Source organism: Arabidopsis thaliana, assembly GCF_000001735.4.
Source record: "Arabidopsis thaliana chromosome 1 sequence".
Lineage (NCBI taxonomy): Eukaryota > Viridiplantae > Streptophyta > Magnoliopsida > Brassicales > Brassicaceae > Arabidopsis > Arabidopsis thaliana.
In genome coordinates, this window is record NC_003070.9 from 17,069,722 (window position 1) to 17,090,633 (window position 20,912).

General features: G+C 36.8%; 3 protein-coding genes and 1 pseudogene across 5 annotated transcripts; all 4 read right to left on the bottom strand.

Annotated features, from left to right (window-relative positions):
• Nucleotides 1-1,636: 1,636 nt before the first annotated feature.
• Nucleotides 1,637-4,835, bottom strand: AT1G45140 (annotated as a pseudogene; the record flags this gene model as incomplete). The annotated part of the gene is made up of 1 exon: nt 1,637-4,835.
• Nucleotides 4,836-5,220: 385 nt separating this feature from the next.
• Nucleotides 5,221-6,696, bottom strand: TRX5 (thioredoxin H-type 5). Its single transcript, NM_103588.5, has 2 exons — nt 6,449-6,696; nt 5,221-5,812 (listed from the first exon to the last, which is right to left on the bottom strand). Exons 1-2 carry the CDS (start codon nt 6,533-6,535, stop codon nt 5,543-5,545), a joined length of 357 nt encoding a protein of 118 aa, NP_175128.1. The 5' UTR covers nt 6,536-6,696; the 3' UTR covers nt 5,221-5,542.
• Nucleotides 6,697-7,664: 968 nt separating this feature from the next.
• AT1G45150 (alpha-1,6-mannosyl-glycoprotein 2-beta-N-acetylglucosaminyltransferase) lies at nt 7,665-12,871 on the bottom strand. Its single transcript, NM_103589.5, has 15 exons — nt 12,597-12,871; nt 12,128-12,318; nt 11,718-11,854; nt 11,492-11,602; nt 11,292-11,393; nt 11,051-11,156; nt 10,599-10,968; nt 10,397-10,478; nt 10,224-10,317; nt 9,959-10,055; nt 9,423-9,516; nt 8,895-8,967; nt 8,338-8,511; nt 8,137-8,259; nt 7,665-8,058 (listed from the first exon to the last, which is right to left on the bottom strand). Exons 1-15 carry the CDS (start codon nt 12,607-12,609, stop codon nt 7,894-7,896), a joined length of 1,932 nt encoding a protein of 643 aa, NP_175129.3. The 5' UTR covers nt 12,610-12,871; the 3' UTR covers nt 7,665-7,893.
• Nucleotides 12,872-13,355: 484 nt separating this feature from the next.
• On the bottom strand, nt 13,356-20,867 carry AT1G45160 (Protein kinase superfamily protein). 2 transcript variants are annotated; one of them, NM_001084210.2, is made up of 17 exons: nt 20,352-20,867; nt 19,969-20,069; nt 19,712-19,888; nt 18,265-19,479; nt 17,625-17,797; nt 17,323-17,548; nt 16,852-16,944; nt 16,634-16,774; nt 16,464-16,556; nt 16,005-16,197; nt 15,843-15,928; nt 15,344-15,432; nt 15,012-15,063; nt 14,833-14,889; nt 14,493-14,621; nt 14,319-14,393; nt 13,356-14,191 (listed from the first exon to the last, which is right to left on the bottom strand). In NM_001084210.2, exons 1-17 carry the CDS (start codon nt 20,554-20,556, stop codon nt 14,093-14,095), a joined length of 3,204 nt encoding a protein of 1,067 aa, NP_001077679.1. In that variant the 5' UTR covers nt 20,557-20,867; the 3' UTR covers nt 13,356-14,092. The 2 variants fall into 2 exon arrangements, with proteins under 2 accessions (NP_001077679.1, NP_175130.2); NM_103590.3 differs by having other exon boundaries at nt 13,825-14,191; nt 14,319-14,621; nt 20,352-20,824.
• Between the last annotated feature and the right edge of the window lie 45 nt (nt 20,868-20,912).

Here is a 20,912-nt window from a genome sequence, read left to right on the forward strand (position 1 = left end):
GATGTCTAAACTATTCACACTCTCATAATAAATTATCCTATTGCCTATCTTTTAATAAAATCCTAATAATACTCCTTCATTTCTAAGAATTTTTTAATAAAAATTTCACATTTTTTTAAAAATAATATATAATGACAATTTTAACCTTTATATACACTTTAAAAATAATACTAAATTTCTATCTAATTATTTAATAAGGGTAAAATTAGATAAACAGTTTTAAAATTTGCATTGGAAATATAAAATTTCTATTTTTATGACACAAATTATTTTCTAAAAAATTCATCTTTGTGAGACGGAGAGAATATTAACCTATTAGAATTATGAATCGTTTAATTATAGAGAGAATAAAGTGCTCTACATACTATATTATAGCACATGTTTAGTGCTATATTGTAAAGCACTAAACCTTATAGTGTTTAGTGCACATGAATACTAAACATATGCTATAATATAGTATTTTTCTGGAAGCATTTTCTTCTAGGAGAAGCATCCTCTTTCTCATGTCACAATTTTCTTCTTCCAACAACTTTATTTTCTTTATCATATCTGAGTTTTCTTTACCAAACCATGAAACATTTTCTTCAAATCTCATGGTGAGATGCTGCTTGAAACTTTTTGGTTGCAGTTGGGCCAATTCAATCTCTCTCTCCCTCTTCTCCTCAAAAATCGGAATTATCGAAAGCGGATGCAGTTTTTCCAAACAAACATCCAACATGCTGCAATACTTGTAAGTTTAGAAAGGTAGACTGCAGCAGATTTGGTGGTATATGGGCGGGAGTATTGGCAGGTTGCATTGTTCTTCAGTAGCCTTATCATCAGATTCGCTTTACCTCTTTGGATCGAAGAGACAAGGCTTACCAAGTTAGAAGCAAAGTCCGGATTTTCTTTGGCATAGCCATACAGAAGATGGTGTATATGTGTAAACCCATATGCGACAAAATGCTTTCTCAAAGCTTCAGAAGGAGCATCATGAATAGAGATCTTCTTTGACCTCTTATTCTTCTTCTTCTTCTCATGACAAAAAAGCTTTGCTGCTATAGATGCATCCAGATGTTGCAATTCTGTTGGAGGAGCATATGAATACTTGGTGGTAGATATGAGAACCGACGAGATAATTTACAAAATAGCACTAAATCATGGCTAAATACTATCTCTCGAGCTGATCCATGATTTCTGAAAAGTCTTTATGTAACCATTGACCAGTTAATGAAGGATCAAGAAGATCAACTCTACATGAAAGAATTATTGAGACACGTCATGATTAAGACCAACAAAACTGAAACAAGAATCATAAGCTAGTAAATTAAAGAGATTTCAAGTAAATGAACAACAAGGGGACAAAAGGCAGTATCCTTAAACATCTAACCGGGACATGTCAAGATTGAGGTAGTTTTCTTTCACATTCTCTTCAAGTGCCTAATGAAGAATAAGGTTAAGAAAATTGTATCAGAATAAGAAGACTATTGTCCCTTTCACTAGTCAAGCATATATCACTCATCTTCACCAACCTATATAATAATTTTAGATTTCCACTTAAAGTTTTTTATCTTAACGTTTATTAAACACTATTATATATAGAATTTTTATGTTAGCATTTATTAAACCCTATTATATAGTAACCAAAACTTTTTTTTTTTTTTTGCCATCCGATTAAAATTAGGACTCAAACGAGCCAAAACTGAGGAATGTTGTTTACATAAGTTATATGAAGCGGTTCAGTGCGAACTTTTCGCGCTAAGTTATCCGCTTTTACATTTGCATTACGAGAAATTAAGGATAAAGAAAAGTATGTGAATTCTTCCCTGTCGCTCTGTAGTTCCTCCAAATAAGCTGAGAACGTCGGCCATTCGGTTGGAGAAGACACCATCTTCACCAGATCTGAACAGTCCGTAAAAAATGCTACATCTTGGCTGTCGGCACCAATCATACACTTCATCGCCCATAGTAGAGCTTCGACTTCGGTATGTAATGGAGATAGACTTCTTCGTAGATTAGCAGCTCCCATGGTTGGTGGCTCTCCGGTTGCTGATGTACAAAACCATCATGTACCTGAAAACTTATTGCTTTCTTTCCATGATCCATCCACAAAACAACGATATCCTGAATAAGTATTATCATTTGAGATATCTCGCACCCGAGTTGTTTTGTCCGATCCGAAACTACCTTGAATTTCAGTATGAAGCTCAGCTTGAGCTAACTACCACAATTGTGCCTCTTTCTCTGCGAGACGTAATATCTCTAGAGGATCTTTATCCACATTTTCAAATATCTTCTCATTCCTTGCTTTCCAAATATACCAAATTAACCACGGATAAAAAGATGAATCCACTTCTTTAGGTATTCTTGAGAATAAATGATCCAAATTCGCAAGAATAGAGTTGAAAGGAAAAAATCTTGGGACCGTCGGGATCGATGAAAGAGCCCATATCTGCCGGGTTGGGTGGCATTGAAATAGGGTATGATTAATTGTTTCCTCCATAGCACCACATCTGGCGCAACCAGAATCACAATTAATCCCTCTCTTCCGTAGATTTTCCGTAACCGGCACACAACCTGATAAAACTTGCCATAAAAAGTGTCGTAACTTAGGCGGGCATTGCACTTTCCAAATATGTGCTTTTAGAGTTTTGATATCTGGGCCAATAAAGGCTAAATTAACATCAAAATGATCTAGTCGCGTCGTATGATAACCAGATTTAACTGTATATTTTCCTGATTTGGTAAAATGCCAACCTAAAGAATCCTCTTTTGTTGACGAACCCAAGTGCATTGCACTTATCAGAAGGACATCTTCCGGAACAAAGATCTCGTTTAAGAAATCAATATTCCAAAAATTTGACCGACTGTCTATGAGATTGTTGACTTTTAAAGATGGATCAATTACTGAACCATTACTTATTGCTGGTCTCGGGAATTGAGCTGGAATCCATGGATCCTCCCAGACTGAGATGGATGCCCCAGAACCGACCCTATTAATTAGTCCTTTTTTAACCAGAGATCTAGCTGAAATTATACTTCTCCAACCATAAGATGGAGAATATGATTTTAATTTATCCAGAGGATTAGATTTCCGAAAATATCTTCCTTTAAACACTTTAGCAAAGAGTGAATCAGGAACTGTAATTAGACGCCACAATTGTTTGGCTAGTAGAGCCGAATTAAAGTCGTTGACACTACGAAAGCCTAAGCCACCATCCGCCTTGCTACTACACAATTTATTCCAAGCCATCCAGTGCATTCCCCTGGACTCACCATCTGAACTCCACCAAAATTTCGCAACCGCACTTGTAAGTTTAGAAGTAATTGTTTTCGGTAATCTGAAGCATGACATAACATAAGTTGGCAATACCGCAACCACCGATTTGATCATTACTTCTTTTCCACCTTTTGATAAGAATTTTGCCGACCATCCATTTATCCGAGTTTGAAGTCTGTCTCTAACAAAAGAGAAGATTCTTGTCTTCGAACCACCTAGACTTTCCGGCAATCCGAGATACGAACCCATTCCACCAATGCTATGAATACCCAACGCTGATTTAATTTCTGCTTTTATATCATCACCTACCTTATGGCCAAATTGAATCGATGATTTGGAAAAATTTATCATTTGTCCCGAGACCGCTTCATATTGTTTTAAAATACCCAAAATTACTCCGCATTGTTCTTTATTAGCTTTACAAAAGAATAAACTATCATTCGCAAACAACAAATGAGAGACTGATGGGCTTGCTGTTGCCACTTTGATACCCGTAATCAATTTTTCTTGCTCTGCCTTTCGAATATTTGCAATGAGCACCTCTGTACATAGGATAAATAGATAAGGAGAGAGTGGATCTCCTTGTCTTAAACCCCTCTTTGGGACTATTAGTCCTCTAGGTTGTCCATTAAGTAGGACCCTATACTGGACTGTTGTGATACACCACATTATCCACGATATCCACTTTTCACAGAAACCCATTTTCTTTAATAATTCCTCGATAAAATTCCATTCAACTCTATCATACGCCTTACTCATATCAGTTTTGATCGCCATGAATTTTCCTTTACATGACGGATTAGTTCTTAATCCATGAAACATCTCCTGGGCAATAAGAATATTGTCTGAAATTAAACGTCCTTCAACAAAAGCAGAGTGTGTTTCCGAAATAAGACTTGGAAGAATCTTCTTAAGTCTTTGACAAAGGATTTTTGAAATAATTTTGTACCCGACATTACAAAGACTAATGGGTCTTAATTCCGTCATTCGAGTCGGTCGTTCCGTTTTTGGGATCAAACATATATTAGTCGTATTTAACTGTTTATCGAAAACTCCATCTTGTAAAAAAGAGTTAACCAGAAAAAGCATATCCATTTTTATGGTAGCCCATGGTTTTTGAAAGAATAACGCTGTCATACCATCAGGCCCTGGTGCTTTTTCCGGGTGCATCAAAAACAAAGCCGCTCTTACCTCATCTTCTGTAGCAGGTGTCGTTAAGAAGTCATTTATTTGATCCGTTATTAAAGTTTTAACCTCTGATAAAGATTCCGCAATATTCTGGGGATTCGACTTATTAAACAAAGTCTCAAAATAAGACACCGCTATATGTTGGACATCTTTATCCTCTGCAAACCATTTTCCATTTTCATCATGAAGTCCTATGATCCGATTCCTAGCCCGTCTCTGTTTTGTTAGAGCATGGAAATATTTTGAGTTATTATCCCCAACCTTCATCCATAAACTCCTACTTTTCTGGTACCAATATTGTTCTTCATCTATATAAGCCTCCTTCAACCGTATTGTTAAATCCGTTATCTCCTCACTTGTTCTCGAATCATCTCTCTGTGCCGCATCTATGAACTCATTTTTAATATGAACTATGAACTCATCTTTTATTGCAGTAGGGAAAACTGATCTATCCTCGTGTGCTATTGATATGGATTATTTTTGTAGTGGATCACTAACCAAGTCCTACCAGCTCTAACCTGCTGTATGCAGTCTGACGCTTGTTCAAGTAGAGTCACTATGTGTCTATGCTAGTCCCATCGACAGGCCTACTCTGACGCGCCTAGAGGGAACGAGCGGCTGGCTTTGGATCTAAAGAGCATAGGGAAATGTTTGAATCTACAGGTCAGCTTCATCTTCTCTTGTTTTCTCTGTTTCAGTTCTTGTTCAAGGATAAAAACAGAGAAACGTTGGATAAAACTTCAAGGAACTTAAAGAGATATAGACGTGACGTAGATGGAGAAATATGAGCTGTTGAAAGTGATTTTTCCATAGTATTACATAACATTTTCACACATTTATAGTGGAAATCAGAGAACTAATCACTGCTCTGTTCATAACTACATATTTTCAACCTACGCTCTCTTATCGTGTTTAAAACCAGTCTTAATGTGTGTCGCTATTTTCGTGTTCGTGGTTGAAGCCAAGAGATAACAAACCAGTAATCGAAAAATCAACATAGTTATAATACAAATGTGCAGTAGCAATGCATCACTTTTATTTCATACGAAAGATAAAAACTTTATTATGATGCAAAGAGTTAGAAACTGAAATCAATCAAGCAGAAGCTACAAGACCACCATGCTTCATCAGCTTCTCATTGATCTCATCTTTCGCAGCACCGACAACACGATCAATGATGTTGCCTTCTTTCATGAAAACAAAAGTAGGCATTGCCTCAACTTTGAATTCCTGAGCAACAGCTTGCAATTCATCAACATCGATCTTGAAGAAGACAACATTAGTGAACTTCTTAGCCATCTCTGCAAACACTGGTGCAATGAAACGGCAAGGTGGACACCATGATGCTGTGAAGTCTATCACAATCTGGTTTCAATCAAAATTTCAGAACAAATCAGAACACAAACATCATTCACCACTAAACTAACTAATCAAGAAAACCCTAAACCATAACGTAATCAAATCAAATTGAAAAAAAGCCCTGGACATAACAAGAGAAAGTAAAGTTTCTATAATTTCAGACCATATCAGGATACAATTATCATTCACCACTAAGGTAGCTAATCAAGACGAACCGTAATCCCTAAGTAAAGTAATCAAATCAAATTGAACAAAACCCTAGACAGGACAAGAGAAAGTTCTAGCTTCTATCAATTTGGGACCACCAGAGCAAGATATGGGACAAGAACGGGATCAAAAGCAACCGTTTCTCGAACATCATTCACCATTAAGCTAACTAACCAAGAAAGCCCTAAACCCTAAGTAACGTAACCAACTCAAATTAAAAAACAAAAAAAACCCTAGACAGGACGAGAAAATACCAGTTTCTATCAAATTTCAGACCAAATCAAGACATGGTACATGAACATGATAAAAACCAAGGTTTTGTATCTAACATGAATTACCAGTTTACCACTAGATCAAGAAAACTGAAAACCCTAAGTAAAGTAATCAAATCAAATAGAAGAAGAAACCCTAGAGAGGAGAAGAAGAGAAAAGTACCAGTTTCTTGGATTCATTGGCGTCTTTGACCTTCTCGTTCCAAACTTCGAGGGTATGGCAAGCAATCACTTCTCCTTCACCGGCCATTTTTATTATTTGTTCTTAAGCTTTTAAGAGTTTTGTTTGATTGATGAGTTTTTTTTGGTGAATGAAAGAATTATTCTTGTTGGGATCAGCTTTTATAGGCAAGACTTGACCACCTATACCTCTACCTCTTCTCGGTCTTTTTTTTTAATTATTTTCCTAAAATGAGTTCGATCTTGACGCGTAGGAGTGTGAAGGGATCCAACGGTTTATATTAAACGATTAAAGAATAGGCATGAGTCTAGGTCAACGGCGTGATGATGGTAACGAGTAACGACAGTTCTAGATGTAGAAGACACGCATGTTTTGTGTGCACGATATATGAGTTTATCCGTTCTTTTCTCGTCCTTGCAGATATAAAAAAGTAACGTTTGTTTTTGTCGGCACGAATATAAGTTTTTTTCTATGTGATAATTTGTGGACTATTCCGAGCTTTTAGACGTGCAAAGTTGAATGGAAACTTTATCTAAGACAATAAGAAAAATATTATCTATAATATGCTAGATTTATGTTTTGAATAATAATGCAAGCTGTTTTTGATCAATCTTCTTTATTCCTCTAATAAATCAAATTCTAGTAATGTTCTTTCACTAATGATAGAACCGAGAGCTGGCTGTATGTGTGTTTACGCTTTGACACTAATTTTATTCTCAAACGACGTCGTTTTAGACTGATTAACAGTCACTAACGGATAATAACGGGTTTCTAGGTTCTATTAATTACTGATAAAAACATGTCTATTTTGGTCAGGTCAACGAATTGTTCATATCTTAAATGGTAGTCAACGTTTAGTTCATGTTTTAAATGGCCAAGTTGATGTTTAAAATGACCACAATTTAAAACTTGACTAATAAAGTCGTTAACAGATGATAACAGACGTTAGAAGTTCCGTTAATAACTGATAACATCATGTCTATTTTGGCCTGGTCGACGAATGATCATGTTTTAAAAGTTAGTCAACGTTTAGTTCATGTTTTAAACGACCGCATACGAAGTTGACGAATAAAATGGCCATTTTTTGAAAGTTGGGGATTAAATAACATTTTTTCCTAATTTTTAGTCAGTGTAGGTTTTATATCCTTTTTTGTTGGATGATTATGTCTTGTGCCCTTCCATTCATACGTGACTATGATGAATGATATCAACCTAGCACCACATAAAATGAGCTTTTTCAGATACAGTATTTCCCAACAAATTAAAGAATCAGAAGTACAAAGCAAATCTATCTATTTTATTATTTTCATACTAATTAACCTTTTTCACTGGTAATCTAGACATTGTTAGAGTTTTCTTGTTATGTTCTTTTATTATTAACTTAGGGCTAACCGAGAGTGTTTATAGATACTAAACGATCTGGTTACTCAAGATGGTCTACATGTGTTGTACACTTCTCCTCGCAATACATCGATCGGTCTATGTTCCAAAGTGTAGCGCTCCGGCCCCGTGTACACCCCTGTCTTCTCCAATAGCCCCATCGCTTCCTCTCTTCCGTATTTTGACTCATACAGCTTCAAGTACTCATAATCCTGATTCATTCTCCAAATAAGCCAACTGGAACAGTTTTTCGTTGTTATCTGATTGGTAAAACTATAAAGTTGACGTACCTGTAAGCCACTAAGAAGGCGCTCTAGCCTAAGTGAAGCAACTGGCTCTGAAGAAGATGAGAAAACTTCACCGGGGTAGTAAAGAACTCCATCACCAGGAGGAAGACCGCGCCTAAACTTTACCTATTCATTTGGTTATATAATATCATGAAGCAATCGATCAAGAAACATTTACAACAGAACTAAGGATAAGAAAATAACCTCGGCGCTTGGAACCGTTGCCTTCTCATAGCAATTTGCACCCCAGTACAAGAACCCGGTTCCACCTTCTTTCCACACACGCCACATCACTGCCCGTTGCTGTGTACCACGCATCCCCAGATGCCAATTTGGGTGAGGATCTGAAGGTCCAAGGCATATGTATGTCCACCATTCCTGCACCAGCAAGAAAAGTCCTCTTTATGATTCTTGTTGCTAAAATGCTAACACATACAGGACCACTAATGAGCACATCATTAAGATGACCTTGAATCAAATTTAACCATTCCATAACTACAGTACTTTGATCGACATATGATGATTCCATTACTACCAAAGCTAGATGTATTCATGTACACGTGCAAACGTTTTCAAAGCTTATGATAACTAATTAACTATATTGACCAAACTCTAGTCTTTATTTCTATTCAGTTAAGTATACTTCAGGTGTATGGACCAGACGATTTCAAACCTCATTGAGAATAACATAGACTTGGGTCAATGGATAATATTCTCTAAAGAAGAAGTAAAAGGGTTGATGGAGATCTGAGAGACCCTACCTCACCATTCTCTGTCTGCAATTCGTCAAGAATATCCTTCACCAAATCCTCCCGGTTACCAAGCACCCACTCACTGAATATCAAACCATGATTTAACAACACTGAGATAAAAGATTAAAGTAACGAGAGCCTAGTTGAAAACAGATTTCTCTATAAGTTCACCAAATTCATCAGACTTTCTTAAATCATAGATTCATATACTAAACTCACCTGCCTCCATGTCTATCCAAGTAGGTGAGTGGCGGAAAAGGGAAAATTTAAGACCAAAGACGTATTTGCTCAAAATATATTGACAAAGGAAATGATTTTTTTGTTAACTGACAGATGATATACAATTTATTCTGAACCAATTAGGTGTCTTTTAATAGGTATAAACACAACACACATAGTACACCCACCGGATATTAAAATTAAAGATTGGTAAGGTTAAGATCTTGTCCTCATTAATCACAAAACCTAAGTAAGAGAAGGCAATTTATTTGAATGATTAAATTACTGCCACCTAAGAGAATTTGAATGATCAATTACCTTGTGCAGTATATCTGAGTATAGGGTCGAAGGAGATTTGGAACTTTGACAAAAGATTCAAAAGGTGTCGGAGCAAGAGGTGCATCTCCCGGTCCTACAAAAAAAAAAGAGTAAGACTATTTGACTAAACTTCTCAAGTAGCTAAAGCATTGTTAAATTATGAACTTTAATTCATAGTCACAGTTTAACCTAGTAGATTTCAGTTCCCTTTTCACCAACATACATGTATGAATATCCATAAGCTCTGTAATGAAGCATATGATACAACTACCAGACCATTGTGAAAACTGCTTACAAACTAACGTTACCCAATAAACTAATATTATGGGCTGCATAATAACATAGTGTGGTATACTGATCAACCTACTGATACAAACTACATTTATGGTTCACCATTGACCAATTTTGGAGCTCATATCAACAGGAAGACAAAGCCATGAGAACCAATAAAACAGAGCCCCAGCAGAAAATAGGAAGTAAATTTGAGAGACAGAAACTAATTAAAACATGTGAATTCCACAAAAAATAAACCATACCACAGTAGTATGTAGTCAAAACACGAGAATCCGGGGCATAGGCGTAAATTTCACTGGCCATCTTGCGAACGTTGTCAAAGTGCTCCATATTCAGTGGCTGCCAAAAAAAATTGAATAGTAATAAGAAAGATGTCAAAAAGTTATTAAAAGTAAGACAACACATCAACGATGGTACATGAGATATAGAAATGGAATAGAATGTTACTATTACCACAGTAAAACTACATCCTTTTGACAATCAGTGAAAAATATTAATGAAGCATACCTCATCCCACAAGTAAAAGTAAGCTTTGTTCCAATGGGGTTTACTTCTCAATATCTCAACTTCTTTCCGCAGATAACTTTCCCTTGAATCATCCCTGTTTGCACATCAACAGGCAGATGAAAGTTAGTTTGGGTACCTACAAAAAAATCTTGAGTGGGATAACACATGCATACCCTGCTATAACTTGTCTATACGGTACTGCATATGCGGCAAGCCTTGAATCAGAGAGATATTCATCAGATTTTGGATGATCAGCTGTGAAACCAAAAAGTGGAACGCAAATGGAGAGCTCAGAGCGTGAAGCAAAACGATTAGCTTGCACAACACAAAACAAATACAGATGGTGCATAAAAAATTAAGAAGAGGTTGCAGTACCAGGCCATGGTGAGGTGTATGTCAAGACACGCATGCTTTCACCCCATTTGCAAAAGTACGGACTGATCCGATACTGAAGAAGCCATTTAAAATGGAGATCCAATTTCTTGTACCAATCTTCACTTCCATGTTCAACAGCAAAACGATCCTCAATAACAGTGTCAGAGACACCAATAACAGCAGGGAGTGATGGAGTCACTGGAATAATAAATTCCCAAACTGTCAATCTTAGCTTGATACGCAGTGAAAGGTTTGAAACAACATCTTCTTCCATCATATCAGTTGATCCATTCGTAGAAATGAACTCCGAAAATGATGGAGAGAAGAGAATTCTTCTTAATGACGAACTTGCACATTTAATTCTTTCTACCTAAAAGATAAGCTGCAGATCATTGACGCGTAAAATATTTATCAAAGGTGAGGCAATAAAGTACAAGGAAAGTAAATATTACCACTTCATCCATGGGTTTTCCCTCTATTGGTTCCATAATATCAAGACAGGTATTAAGTTCCACACAGAGCTGATCCTTCTCATGCTTTGCCAAGTGAGAAGAACCGCTGTTACCAAACACATAATTGGTTATAAGTATGTCAAATCCATGATGAACAAAATAATCATTTTCACACTGACATAAGTGGACCTGTACGAATCCTAAAGTAGATCAAAGAAATGGTATACAGAGAGAGACTCACCCTCCATCAGTTTTCATAGCAGAAATAATGATCTCTCCTTCATATTGACCAGGAGGCTGCCCAGTAGGAACGTCTATTGAGACCCAAATGACACTTGTTTCTCTACAACAGGAAGCATTCCGGCTATGTCAGTCTCAGGAAATAAGACAGCAATGTCACCACATACCAGATTAAGAAATTGGACTAGTGAGTGGTCGTACCCTGGAAATAAGCTAAGTTGAGAAACAGGCAAATCAAGGGGCACCAAAGCATCAGGAACGCCTAAGACAGGCACCACTCGCCGCAACTTTAGTGACTGGCCAACAACCAATCTGCGATGATACAGGAACCATGTCAAAATATGAAAATATTACATTTGATACCAAAGATATCATTTACATGTTCTCCAAAGAAGAGGATAAACATGATCAAGGTTTAACAGCTCACCTATCTCCAGCAGAAGAGCATAAGTCACTGCACTGAACCTGAACAATCCCGGAAGGGCTGGAAGCAGCCCAAGAAACTTTAGGACGCATGGCTATCTGAAAACTTTCTCTTTCATTTCTAGCCGCCAAAAGATTTATCTGTAGAAACACAATATGGAAGCCATATGTAACTCATGCATCAACTCATAAGAAACAGAACGATAAATCAGTTATTGATATAACTCCTCTAAAAGAGATCTTCTGTATCATCCCCACGGACCCCACCTTTCAAACTAGTTCATAGAATAGGACCAGGTACCATTCCACTAGAATATTTACAGCTAATTCAGAGTTAAAGCTTTTGGACTCCATAAACACCTAACAGAACATAAGAATAAACACTAACCACAAGCATACAAATAGAAAGCTTACAGGCTCTAGAGCTCGAGGTGTTTCTTGTGAACCAACATTAACTGTATTAGGCATACACCAAACATTCACCAAATCAGCAGTTGGAACCTCTGATGGATCTGTAGATTGTTTAAGTGGCTCAGCATCATTAAACCCATAAGCTGTTCCTCCACCAGCCACTCCTTCTACTGGCACAGTCATCTCTTGAGATACTACAAAATTCTCAAAAACGATTAAAGATTGTCTTCAATCATCTATAAGCTAATTTCTACAATCACTTTCCAATTTCAAATAAAAACTACGAAATAGAAGCTAGCTTATGAAATCTTCAAGCGTTTCGTTCTCAAAGAAGCACATCGAGTGATAAATTTTCATCAACTCCTATTGAGATAATCTCGAGAAAACGACGGAGAATTGCGATAGTAGAGAAGAAATTGAAAATTGAGTATGTGATTGTACCGTACGAAAGAGAATTGAGTCTTATTATTACCATTGTTGTCCATTTTTTTTTTTGGTTTTCCGAGAAAGTCGCAGAGAATCTGGAGATTCTTTCAGGGCTTGAAGAAGGAGGAGAGACGATCGCGTTTTGCGAGAGATTTGTGAAAGGAAGCCAAAGAACACGTAAGGGAGTTCAATTTCAAGCTTTTTGTTTTGTTTTGTTTTTCTTAGCCGTCGTGGCTAAACTGAAAAAGTAGCTTGCAGGCTTTAACTCATTGAAGCTTTTTTGCTGCAATATTCTTTTGGGAATTTGCAACAAAATGGTTTATGAAATAAAAGAGAGTTAAATTTTTTTTTATCCACCCTAAATTTTGTTTAAAAAAAAAAAAACACTTTAAATTTGTCAACTATAGAAATTTTTTTACATATTTTTAGAAGATTTCTTATTGATTAGTTGATTTTATAACCAAAATCATATGTTATTTGATTATTAATTTGTTCACTATTAAAATACAAAAATCTTTTAAGCCATGTTTTATCTAATTAAATTTACAGATTTTAATCTTCTTATTTTTTTTATACCTTTTTAATTTTTGAAGCTAATTTGGTTTTCTAAGTAACACTAATTATTTATAGTCAGTTTTTACAAAAAAAAAAATTGTCGTCTTAAATTTATTATTTATTACAAATTATGATAAGACGATGCATTTTACTCCTTCTCCATGCTCTTCATGCACACCTTCAATGATCTTCTCTGCGTAGAATCCTGGCGAACGGCTATAATTATACATCGTTGGAGATCTCTTGTAGTTCATTAATCTGCAAATCTTCTAATAAATGGTAGTATTGGGACTCAACCTCATACCTCTTAGTGTAGAACCATTAATGAACCCTTCCACCAAAGTTTTTACAATTAAAACTTAAAATAAAAGAAAAGCCTTAATTAATCACCCCATAATCTAGTAGGGGTAGTTTTTCATAACATGAAGAATACTGAAAGCATGTACAGTATGTTGCGTCATCATCATAAGCTGTTATTTGCCTAAGGTGTGTTAGTCTCTTAAGTCCTTTGTAGTCTTTGGACTGATTCGAAAGATTAGTGTGATCTCATTATGAAATAACTTTCTCAAATCTTTTTTTGCCAATAATCAGAAACCGCTTTTTTTTTTTCATTGACGGTGACCTTGGTGGGATTGATGCAAGTTTTGGTCTTGTCTTCTGATAGAGTGATGAAGACTTCTTTCGAGAATAAAAGTTATGGAAGTGGGATGCCCATAATTCAGTAACCAAAGCGCTCTCTTATTTCCATCAGCCTCAATACACACAAGCTTATACACATGTATATGTGTGTTGTTGCCACGCAATAAATACTTGGATTTGCATTTGAAATGGTTCCAAATCAATTTATGACAAAACTGAAAATAATTACCCAAAGACCTTGAGGTAACAATTTCAGCATAGTAGCAGCAGCAGCTACAACGGTCAAAGCAGGGCGCAAACCAGAGAAAACAGCGGACTAAGGCCACCTTTGACGGTTGTAGGAGAGCTCTACGTTCCATGGCTTTTAAAGGGTGAGTCTCCTCCTCCTTTAGCTGGATCCTTTTGCAATAGCACATCATGATTGATTGAAGCCAATTGTGACAAATTCTGCATCATCATAACATGCTGTTAATATCCTGTACTTCAATAATAATTATCCCAAGACAGAACTACCCAACAACTCCAATCAACGTAAACTGGGATTCATATTTCAGCTTTTAGCAGCCAAATTTACCTTGAAAGAAAAGTTAATGAGCGAGAGATAATAAGGCGGAGAATCAAACTTCTCCAGGTTGGTGCATTCATCCAACTAAAAAACACACAAAAGCAGGAAAAATAATTTGCGATAGATACGATGATTGCAAATAGAGTACCTAGAGAGAAAAGGATGGAGTTTCCAAATGCCTACCTCGTCTCCTGAATCTGGATTTGACCCACTGTTGTTACCAGTTTCAGTATCGCTGCAACTGCTTTCACTAAAGCGTGATACGAAATAGCTTGTGTCATTTATACTCTCAGGTTGCGGAACAAAAGCAGCCTACCAAAAAGAAATAAAAGGAAAGGCAGCTAAGGCTTTAAAGAACCTTTCACTCTTCACATTCATAATATGCATTTGTGAAGACTAAGCTCGATTTGATCAAACAGCTTCTGCTTTATTTTCTATTTTCTTTCTTCATCCAGTAAGTAACATGTATTTATTTGCATAATTTGTCTTGAATGTAAAAAGAGGTTCCGAGTGGAGTACTTACCTTTTGCAAAGCAAGATTCTCCCAGTCAACTCCTTGAAAAAAGGGATGCGACTTTACCTGAAAATGAGACCAGCGATGTTACTGAAAATTTTAGTAATGACCACAACAACAGCATCTAATAGGCATTTGTTTCTCAATTGTGCGGCTTTAATAAAAAGTAAAGGGAAAATTGAAGTAACCTCTGCAGCACCGTTCGCCCCCAGTCGCTTTTCCGGCTCATGGACAAGAAGCCTATTACGGAGAGAAAATGAATCTATATGAATATGAGAAAAAGTAGTAAACGTCAAACCTATAAAGTGTTTATAATATTTCTGTCAAACTTAACATCTCCTTAACGGTGACCAGCATAAAGTCTAAAAATCAGCTGATGTTGTAGGTAACCAATATGCAGAAACTAGGATAAATGTTAATTCATTAGCTGGAAATATAGTAATTCTGCTTAGAGAAACATGAATGGGACTGTGGGAAAGACGGATGATATGAAAACGGGAGCAGAATCCTCAAAACAGACCTGTTAATCAAATCCTGAGCTTCATAAGACATTTCACCAGGAACATCTGGCCAGGGCATTTTACCATTGAGGATGTTGTCAAATATTTTCTGTACAGCAAAATTAAAAAGGTCAATCTGTGATGAATTGTACACCCATTGGAAACTAGATTTTGTTTATAACTCAGCTCAATATAATTCAGAGAATCTTTTGCCAAAAAGACATAGCTACTATTGTTCAATCAGATATATGCAAACAAAATTCCAAGTGTTATTATGAAAGGGGAATCAAGTAACCAAGTCCCAAAAATGACAAACGCACAATCACCTATATACCAAACGATTTCTGTGATTTGAATGTTTAAGATGCCTAAAACACATTGGACTCCAATGAACAAACATATTATTATGATACCACTAAGCTTTAATAGCTTCAAAACTTGTTGACAGCTTCAGACCTAGATTCTAGACAGGAAAAACCATGCTTGAAAGTCCAGAAGTAAATTTTAATATGTACGCACCTCTGGGCGGGATGCGGTAAAAGGTGGAATTCCAGTTAATAATTCAAACAAGACAATTCCAGCAGACCACCAATCCGCAGCATAACCTGCAAGCAACACCAATAAGGTAAATACAATTTACTGGTGCTTCATGAAAGCCTGATTTAAAGGTTGTATCCAAACCGTGTTCAGTTCCAAGAAGAATCTCTGGTGCCAAGTAGTCAGGTGTCCCAACAGCCGAATGCCGAATTCTTTCTTCTTCTTGGTTCTTCTGAAAATGATGAGAATTTGTTCTTGGGGATACATCTGACTCATGGCCAGATAAATCAATTGTGTTGTTTATAAGACCAATCTTTGAAAGCCCAAAGTCTGTTAGCTGGTACCAAAAATAATAATAAGTTAGGTTGTAAAACAAAGTACTTCAACAACCAAAAGGGAAAACAATATTAGTATATGGTTATTTTCATATTTTTGTACAGGCGTGGGAAAACAATCTGTGTTTGCACATCTGCTGCATATAACTCTCTTTTTTATCAAGTAAAGAAGGGCATCTTTCACTTTTTTTTGTATGCACTAAGGAAAAAACATTTGACCACCTAACTGCAAGAACATATTAGCTACGTGAGAGTTTAAATATCAGACCTTGATGTGCCCATTATAGGCGATTAACAGGTTATCAGGCTTTAGATCACGGTGGACAATCTTCAGAGAATGGAGGTACTCCAATGCAAGAACCTGAAATAAATGAGAACTCTTTCTTAAGGAATCCAAACAAACTTTGGTACAGTATGGATATAAAGCCTTCAACTTACCAGTTCCGCGATGTATATACGAGCAATTTCTTCGTCAAGACAGCCAACTTTCTGGAGCAGAGAGTATAGATCACCACCATTAAGATATTCCATTACCAAGTAGAGATTATCTCTGCAGGTGAATGAGTAAAAAAATCGAACCTGCATTAATAACATCAGGTGTTCAGCCTTTGAAAGAATATTATAGTTGGACAGTAGCAAAGAAGTAAAACATTTACCAAAAAGGGGTATCTGACAGTTATTAGTATATTTCGCTCTTGTAGTATCCTCTCGATATCATTTTTCCTTATCATATCCAACTTTTTGAGTACCTGCATATGAGCTAAACAAGATTAGCACATGGACAAGCTGACTCTGAATAGTACAACGAATAACAATGCAGCAATTGATACAACATAGGGATTTAGGATACTAGCCTGATTCACTTATATTAGCTTTTCAAGTAGAATTTTCATAACTAAGAATTCCATCTTAAGAGTTTTTCATTATGAGAGGTTTGAACAATATGGCAAAAACGACTAGGCTGTCTAAAATTGGACAAAAGAATCTACTACTATTTAACTATATTTAAATTTATATTCTTGTCACTAAAATATATGGTTCAAAGCCCTGCGCATATCTATCTGCAACAAAGCGAAATAAACACCAATCTATCTGCATCAAAGAAAGAAAAAACAAAATGCATCTACCTTTATTGCAAAAAAGTCTCCAGTTGTTCTTTTGCGTGCAAGAAAGACTTTACCAAAGGCACCTCTACTTATTGGTTTGATGATCTCAAAGTCATCGATGCTTATCCTATCTTTCAGCAGTAACTGTGGAGTAGCCGATGCATGCTCCAAGACATCTTCACTCTCTTTAATGTTACCCACCGAACTTTTATCGGCAGTCAATTCACGAGCATGTAAATATTTCTCGCTGTAGGTAATATCAGAGTTAGTAAAACTTATAGGACGAGTGCAGTAGTTAGTATACTATTGCACAGTGAATTTACCAGAGAAGTTTCTCGATCCGCCCCCCGAAAGTATCTATTACAAGTGCTTTGAGCTTGCCCTGCTTCAAGACAGCTTGTATGTCTTGCATGCATGCCATTATATAGTCACAGGACCCCTCTTTCGAGAAATCTGTGCTTGCTCCACAGCGGGCAATATCAGAAAGGTCCATCATCTGCAAGATGAAGAAAACGAAGAAAAAACACTGGAAGATATTATGCTTCGAAATGTTTATTTATTCAAAGATCAGTGAAACAGGTAAGAAAATGATATCTATATGATCTGGAGAATAGAGACCCGCCATGGACAAGTAACAAAGTAATGAATAAGAAGAAGTTGAAGCTAGGAACTCGCTATAACCTAGAGAGGTTATAACAAGAGGAGAAATTCTCAACCCATCAATGGCATCAGTAATACTCGCAAAAGTTTGAGCATCCAAAGTTTTATTGATTAAGACATTAAGGATTCTAAGATTCCAGCAACAACCAATCTATATATCAAAAACTCAGCATGATATGACCTAATTCAATGTATAAGAATGGATACTGCAAGGCACAGTAGTAAACTAGTAAAGCAACATATAACGCTGAACCAATACTTAATCTACCTAAAAAGAGAATATAATGGAAACAGAAAACTAACCAGTCGAAGATCCTCTTGCTCTGGACAATGCCGTTCTAGCCAATAGGAGTCAAAGTGACTTGTTCTGGGGGTATTTGTTGAAGATACTGACGTGATGCTACCTGTTGATGATGAAGTGGCATGATGGCAAAATTTGGCCCCTACATGGCTCTTAAGGTGAATAGGATATGTGTAAGACTCGTCTATGAAGGCAGTGTCCATCTCGTGCAGATCCTCAAACATTCCCTCTAAACCTTTATTCCGCCATTCGTTTATCTTGGGAGAACAACCTTCAGATGCAACTCCAGATTTCCGCAGAACAGAGTTTTCCAAGCCACCAGCTTGAGTGAAGGAATTTAAACTTCGTGAATCAATTATCTGTTCCAGTATCTCCTCCAGTTTCAAAAGGCGCTCATCAACATCCACACAATTTATTTCACATTTATCTGCGTATGCACATATGTAAGAGTGCGGTTCCAGATGGAAGAGAGGAACTTCCTCCTCACATATCCTGCAGATTACATAATCAGATCCGCCTAACTCTTTTCCAGGCTCATTTGACATCTTATCTTCATACTCATCGCTCAAATAAAATCTTTGTTCTACCACTTTACTATCAAATTGAGGTTCATGCGATGGAAATTCTTGTTTAGCAGCTGCATAACCTTCTCTAGCAGCATTATTGCCATGATCATTTGGTACCACATAATCAAGTGCTGTCTCTGACTCCAAAGATTCTTTGTCTCGTCTTTTGAATTTCTGCCCAGCTTCATTTCTTTGATATTCAGGATAACCAGAACCAGAATCATCAACTCTAGGAGTAGAACCCCAATCTGTTTCCAAAGCAGGGATGCGTTCTAAACATTCCTTAAATTTGCGAAAGGAGCTCTCATCAATTGGCTCAGTCTCCTTCTGAAACATCACAACTCTTGTACAATGAGTCAATATAAAAAGCAACTGAGAGAACAACCACTTCACAAGTCCTGCTTGGCACTGTTTCCTTTTCCTAGTTAAGTCTTGGACAATAGATTCACAAGTAGCACGAAGTTGAGCAGATGTCATCTCCATACAGGCTCGAGCCACATCAAGTAACTGCTCTGCCATTTCTCGATCTTCAGGACATGATGGATCCATTTTCTCCATAGCCTCTTTGACATCTCTGACAAAGACATCCAGCTTCTTATCCACAGTCTCTTTAGCAACATCAAATCTTGAGTGAAGTGAGCCCAGAAGTTCCTGAAAATCATTGCAATTCAAAAAATAGAACCAAATAACATAATTAGACCCCAACAAAATGAGTCACTGGACTAGCTATATCATATATGGCATAGAGAGTTTAATTGAATTCCTTCAATTTTAGAAAACAGAACTCAACCCTGAGAAGTTTCATCAATTTGTATAGCAATATCTTCCGACAATTTTCAAACTCAATTAAAGAAAATTCTAAAACTTAAGATTGTTGTAGTACCTTCAGATCGTTATAGCTGTGCGGACGAGGGTAGGGAGTTTGAACACCACCCCTTGGTCCTAATTCATGGGAAAAGCTCTTTATACCCATTGACTTTGAACAGGGAGGGTTAGTTTCAGATATCTTAATCATCTTCTCTTCGTCTTTACCAGAGTTCTTGCCTCTTAACTTGATCTCCTGCCACCAAAAAAAAAAACGGTTAATTCAAAGCCAATCCCGTCCTTTCATGGAAAATCCGAAGCAAAACTACATTTTACCTCACTACTCGTTGTACTCGAGCAAGCATATTTTGGAGGGTGACAAGAATACTTGGGTTTATAGGAAGCAAGCCACCTTGACAATTTTGTTCCCTTACGCTCTAGTAGATATACGAAACAGAGAATTAACAACACTCACCAGCAACAAAACTTATCAACTACAATATATGAATCTATAAGCACATCTCTCATTTTCTTCTTTCTGTAGCAGAGATAACAATTTTTTTTTTTACTATGATCATGTGGAAATTTTTGATATCCTAATTGATCATACAAACCATAAATCTAGCACAACGAATTCTAACTTAGTACTGAGAAAAAAAAAAACCATAAATCAGATGAACAAAGGGAAAAACAAAAGTTCATAATCTTAAAATCAAAACCTTGTTTCGAAGAGCCAGTGGTTCTACCATGACCACGAGGAACAATAGTCTTCTGATTCCGATTAAACGGAGGTTTAAGAACGGTATCGGAGGAATCTTCAGGTCTAGGACCTGACGAAGCTAACCGAGTTTTGATCCGGTTCAAACCAGAAGGAATCGCAACAGTAGAAGAAACACCTCGATCCTTACGATTCTCTTCCGCCATAGCAAAATCAATGAGAAATTCCGAAAAGAAAACCCTAATACCTCCAAGCTCTGGCGTCTCCGGTATGAAGAGCCGCTTTCATCGCCGGAAGAAGCGACGAGGAAGGTGAAACTAGGAACGGCGATGAGAGAATCGGAATCCAGAGTGAGGTCGGCGATGAGGAAGAAGACGATGACGATGATGATGATGAGACGAAGAAGAAGAAGGATTCATGGTTTTGGTGAGAGCTTAAGTGCTCAATGGGGTTGGTTGGTTTTTAGGCTTCAACGACTCGCGGCCGTGACATCTTTCAATTTTTATTAATTGTTTTATTTGATCTGTTACCGTTTCAAAACCCAAAACAAATTATTTTTTTA

Coding starts and splice junctions, on each gene's coding strand:
- TRX5 (NM_103588.5), bottom strand. CDS start 6,535: ATGGCCGGTGAAGGAGAAGTGATTGCTTGCCATACCCTCGAAGTTTGG. Junction 5,813..6,448: donor CCAATGAATCCAAGAAACTG/GTACTTTTCTCT, acceptor GATTGAAACCAG/ATTGTGATAGACTTCACAGC.
- AT1G45150 (NM_103589.5), bottom strand. Junction 10,969..11,050: donor GAAAACCCATGGATGAAGTG/GTAATATTTACT, acceptor CTTATCTTTTAG/GTAGAAAGAATTAAATGTGC. Junction 10,318..10,396: donor TATAGACAAGTTATAGCAGG/GTATGCATGTGT, acceptor ATGTGCAAACAG/GGATGATTCAAGGGAAAGTT.
- AT1G45160 (NM_001084210.2), bottom strand. CDS start 20,556: ATGGCGGAAGAGAATCGTAAGGATCGAGGTGTTTCTTCTACTGTTGCG. Junction 17,798..18,264: donor AGCAAGAGGATCTTCGACTG/GTTAGTTTTCTG, acceptor TTCATCTTGCAG/ATGATGGACCTTTCTGATAT. Junction 14,622..14,832: donor AGAATCTTGCTTTGCAAAAG/GTAAGTACTCCA, acceptor TCTTTTTGGTAG/GCTGCTTTTGTTCCGCAACC.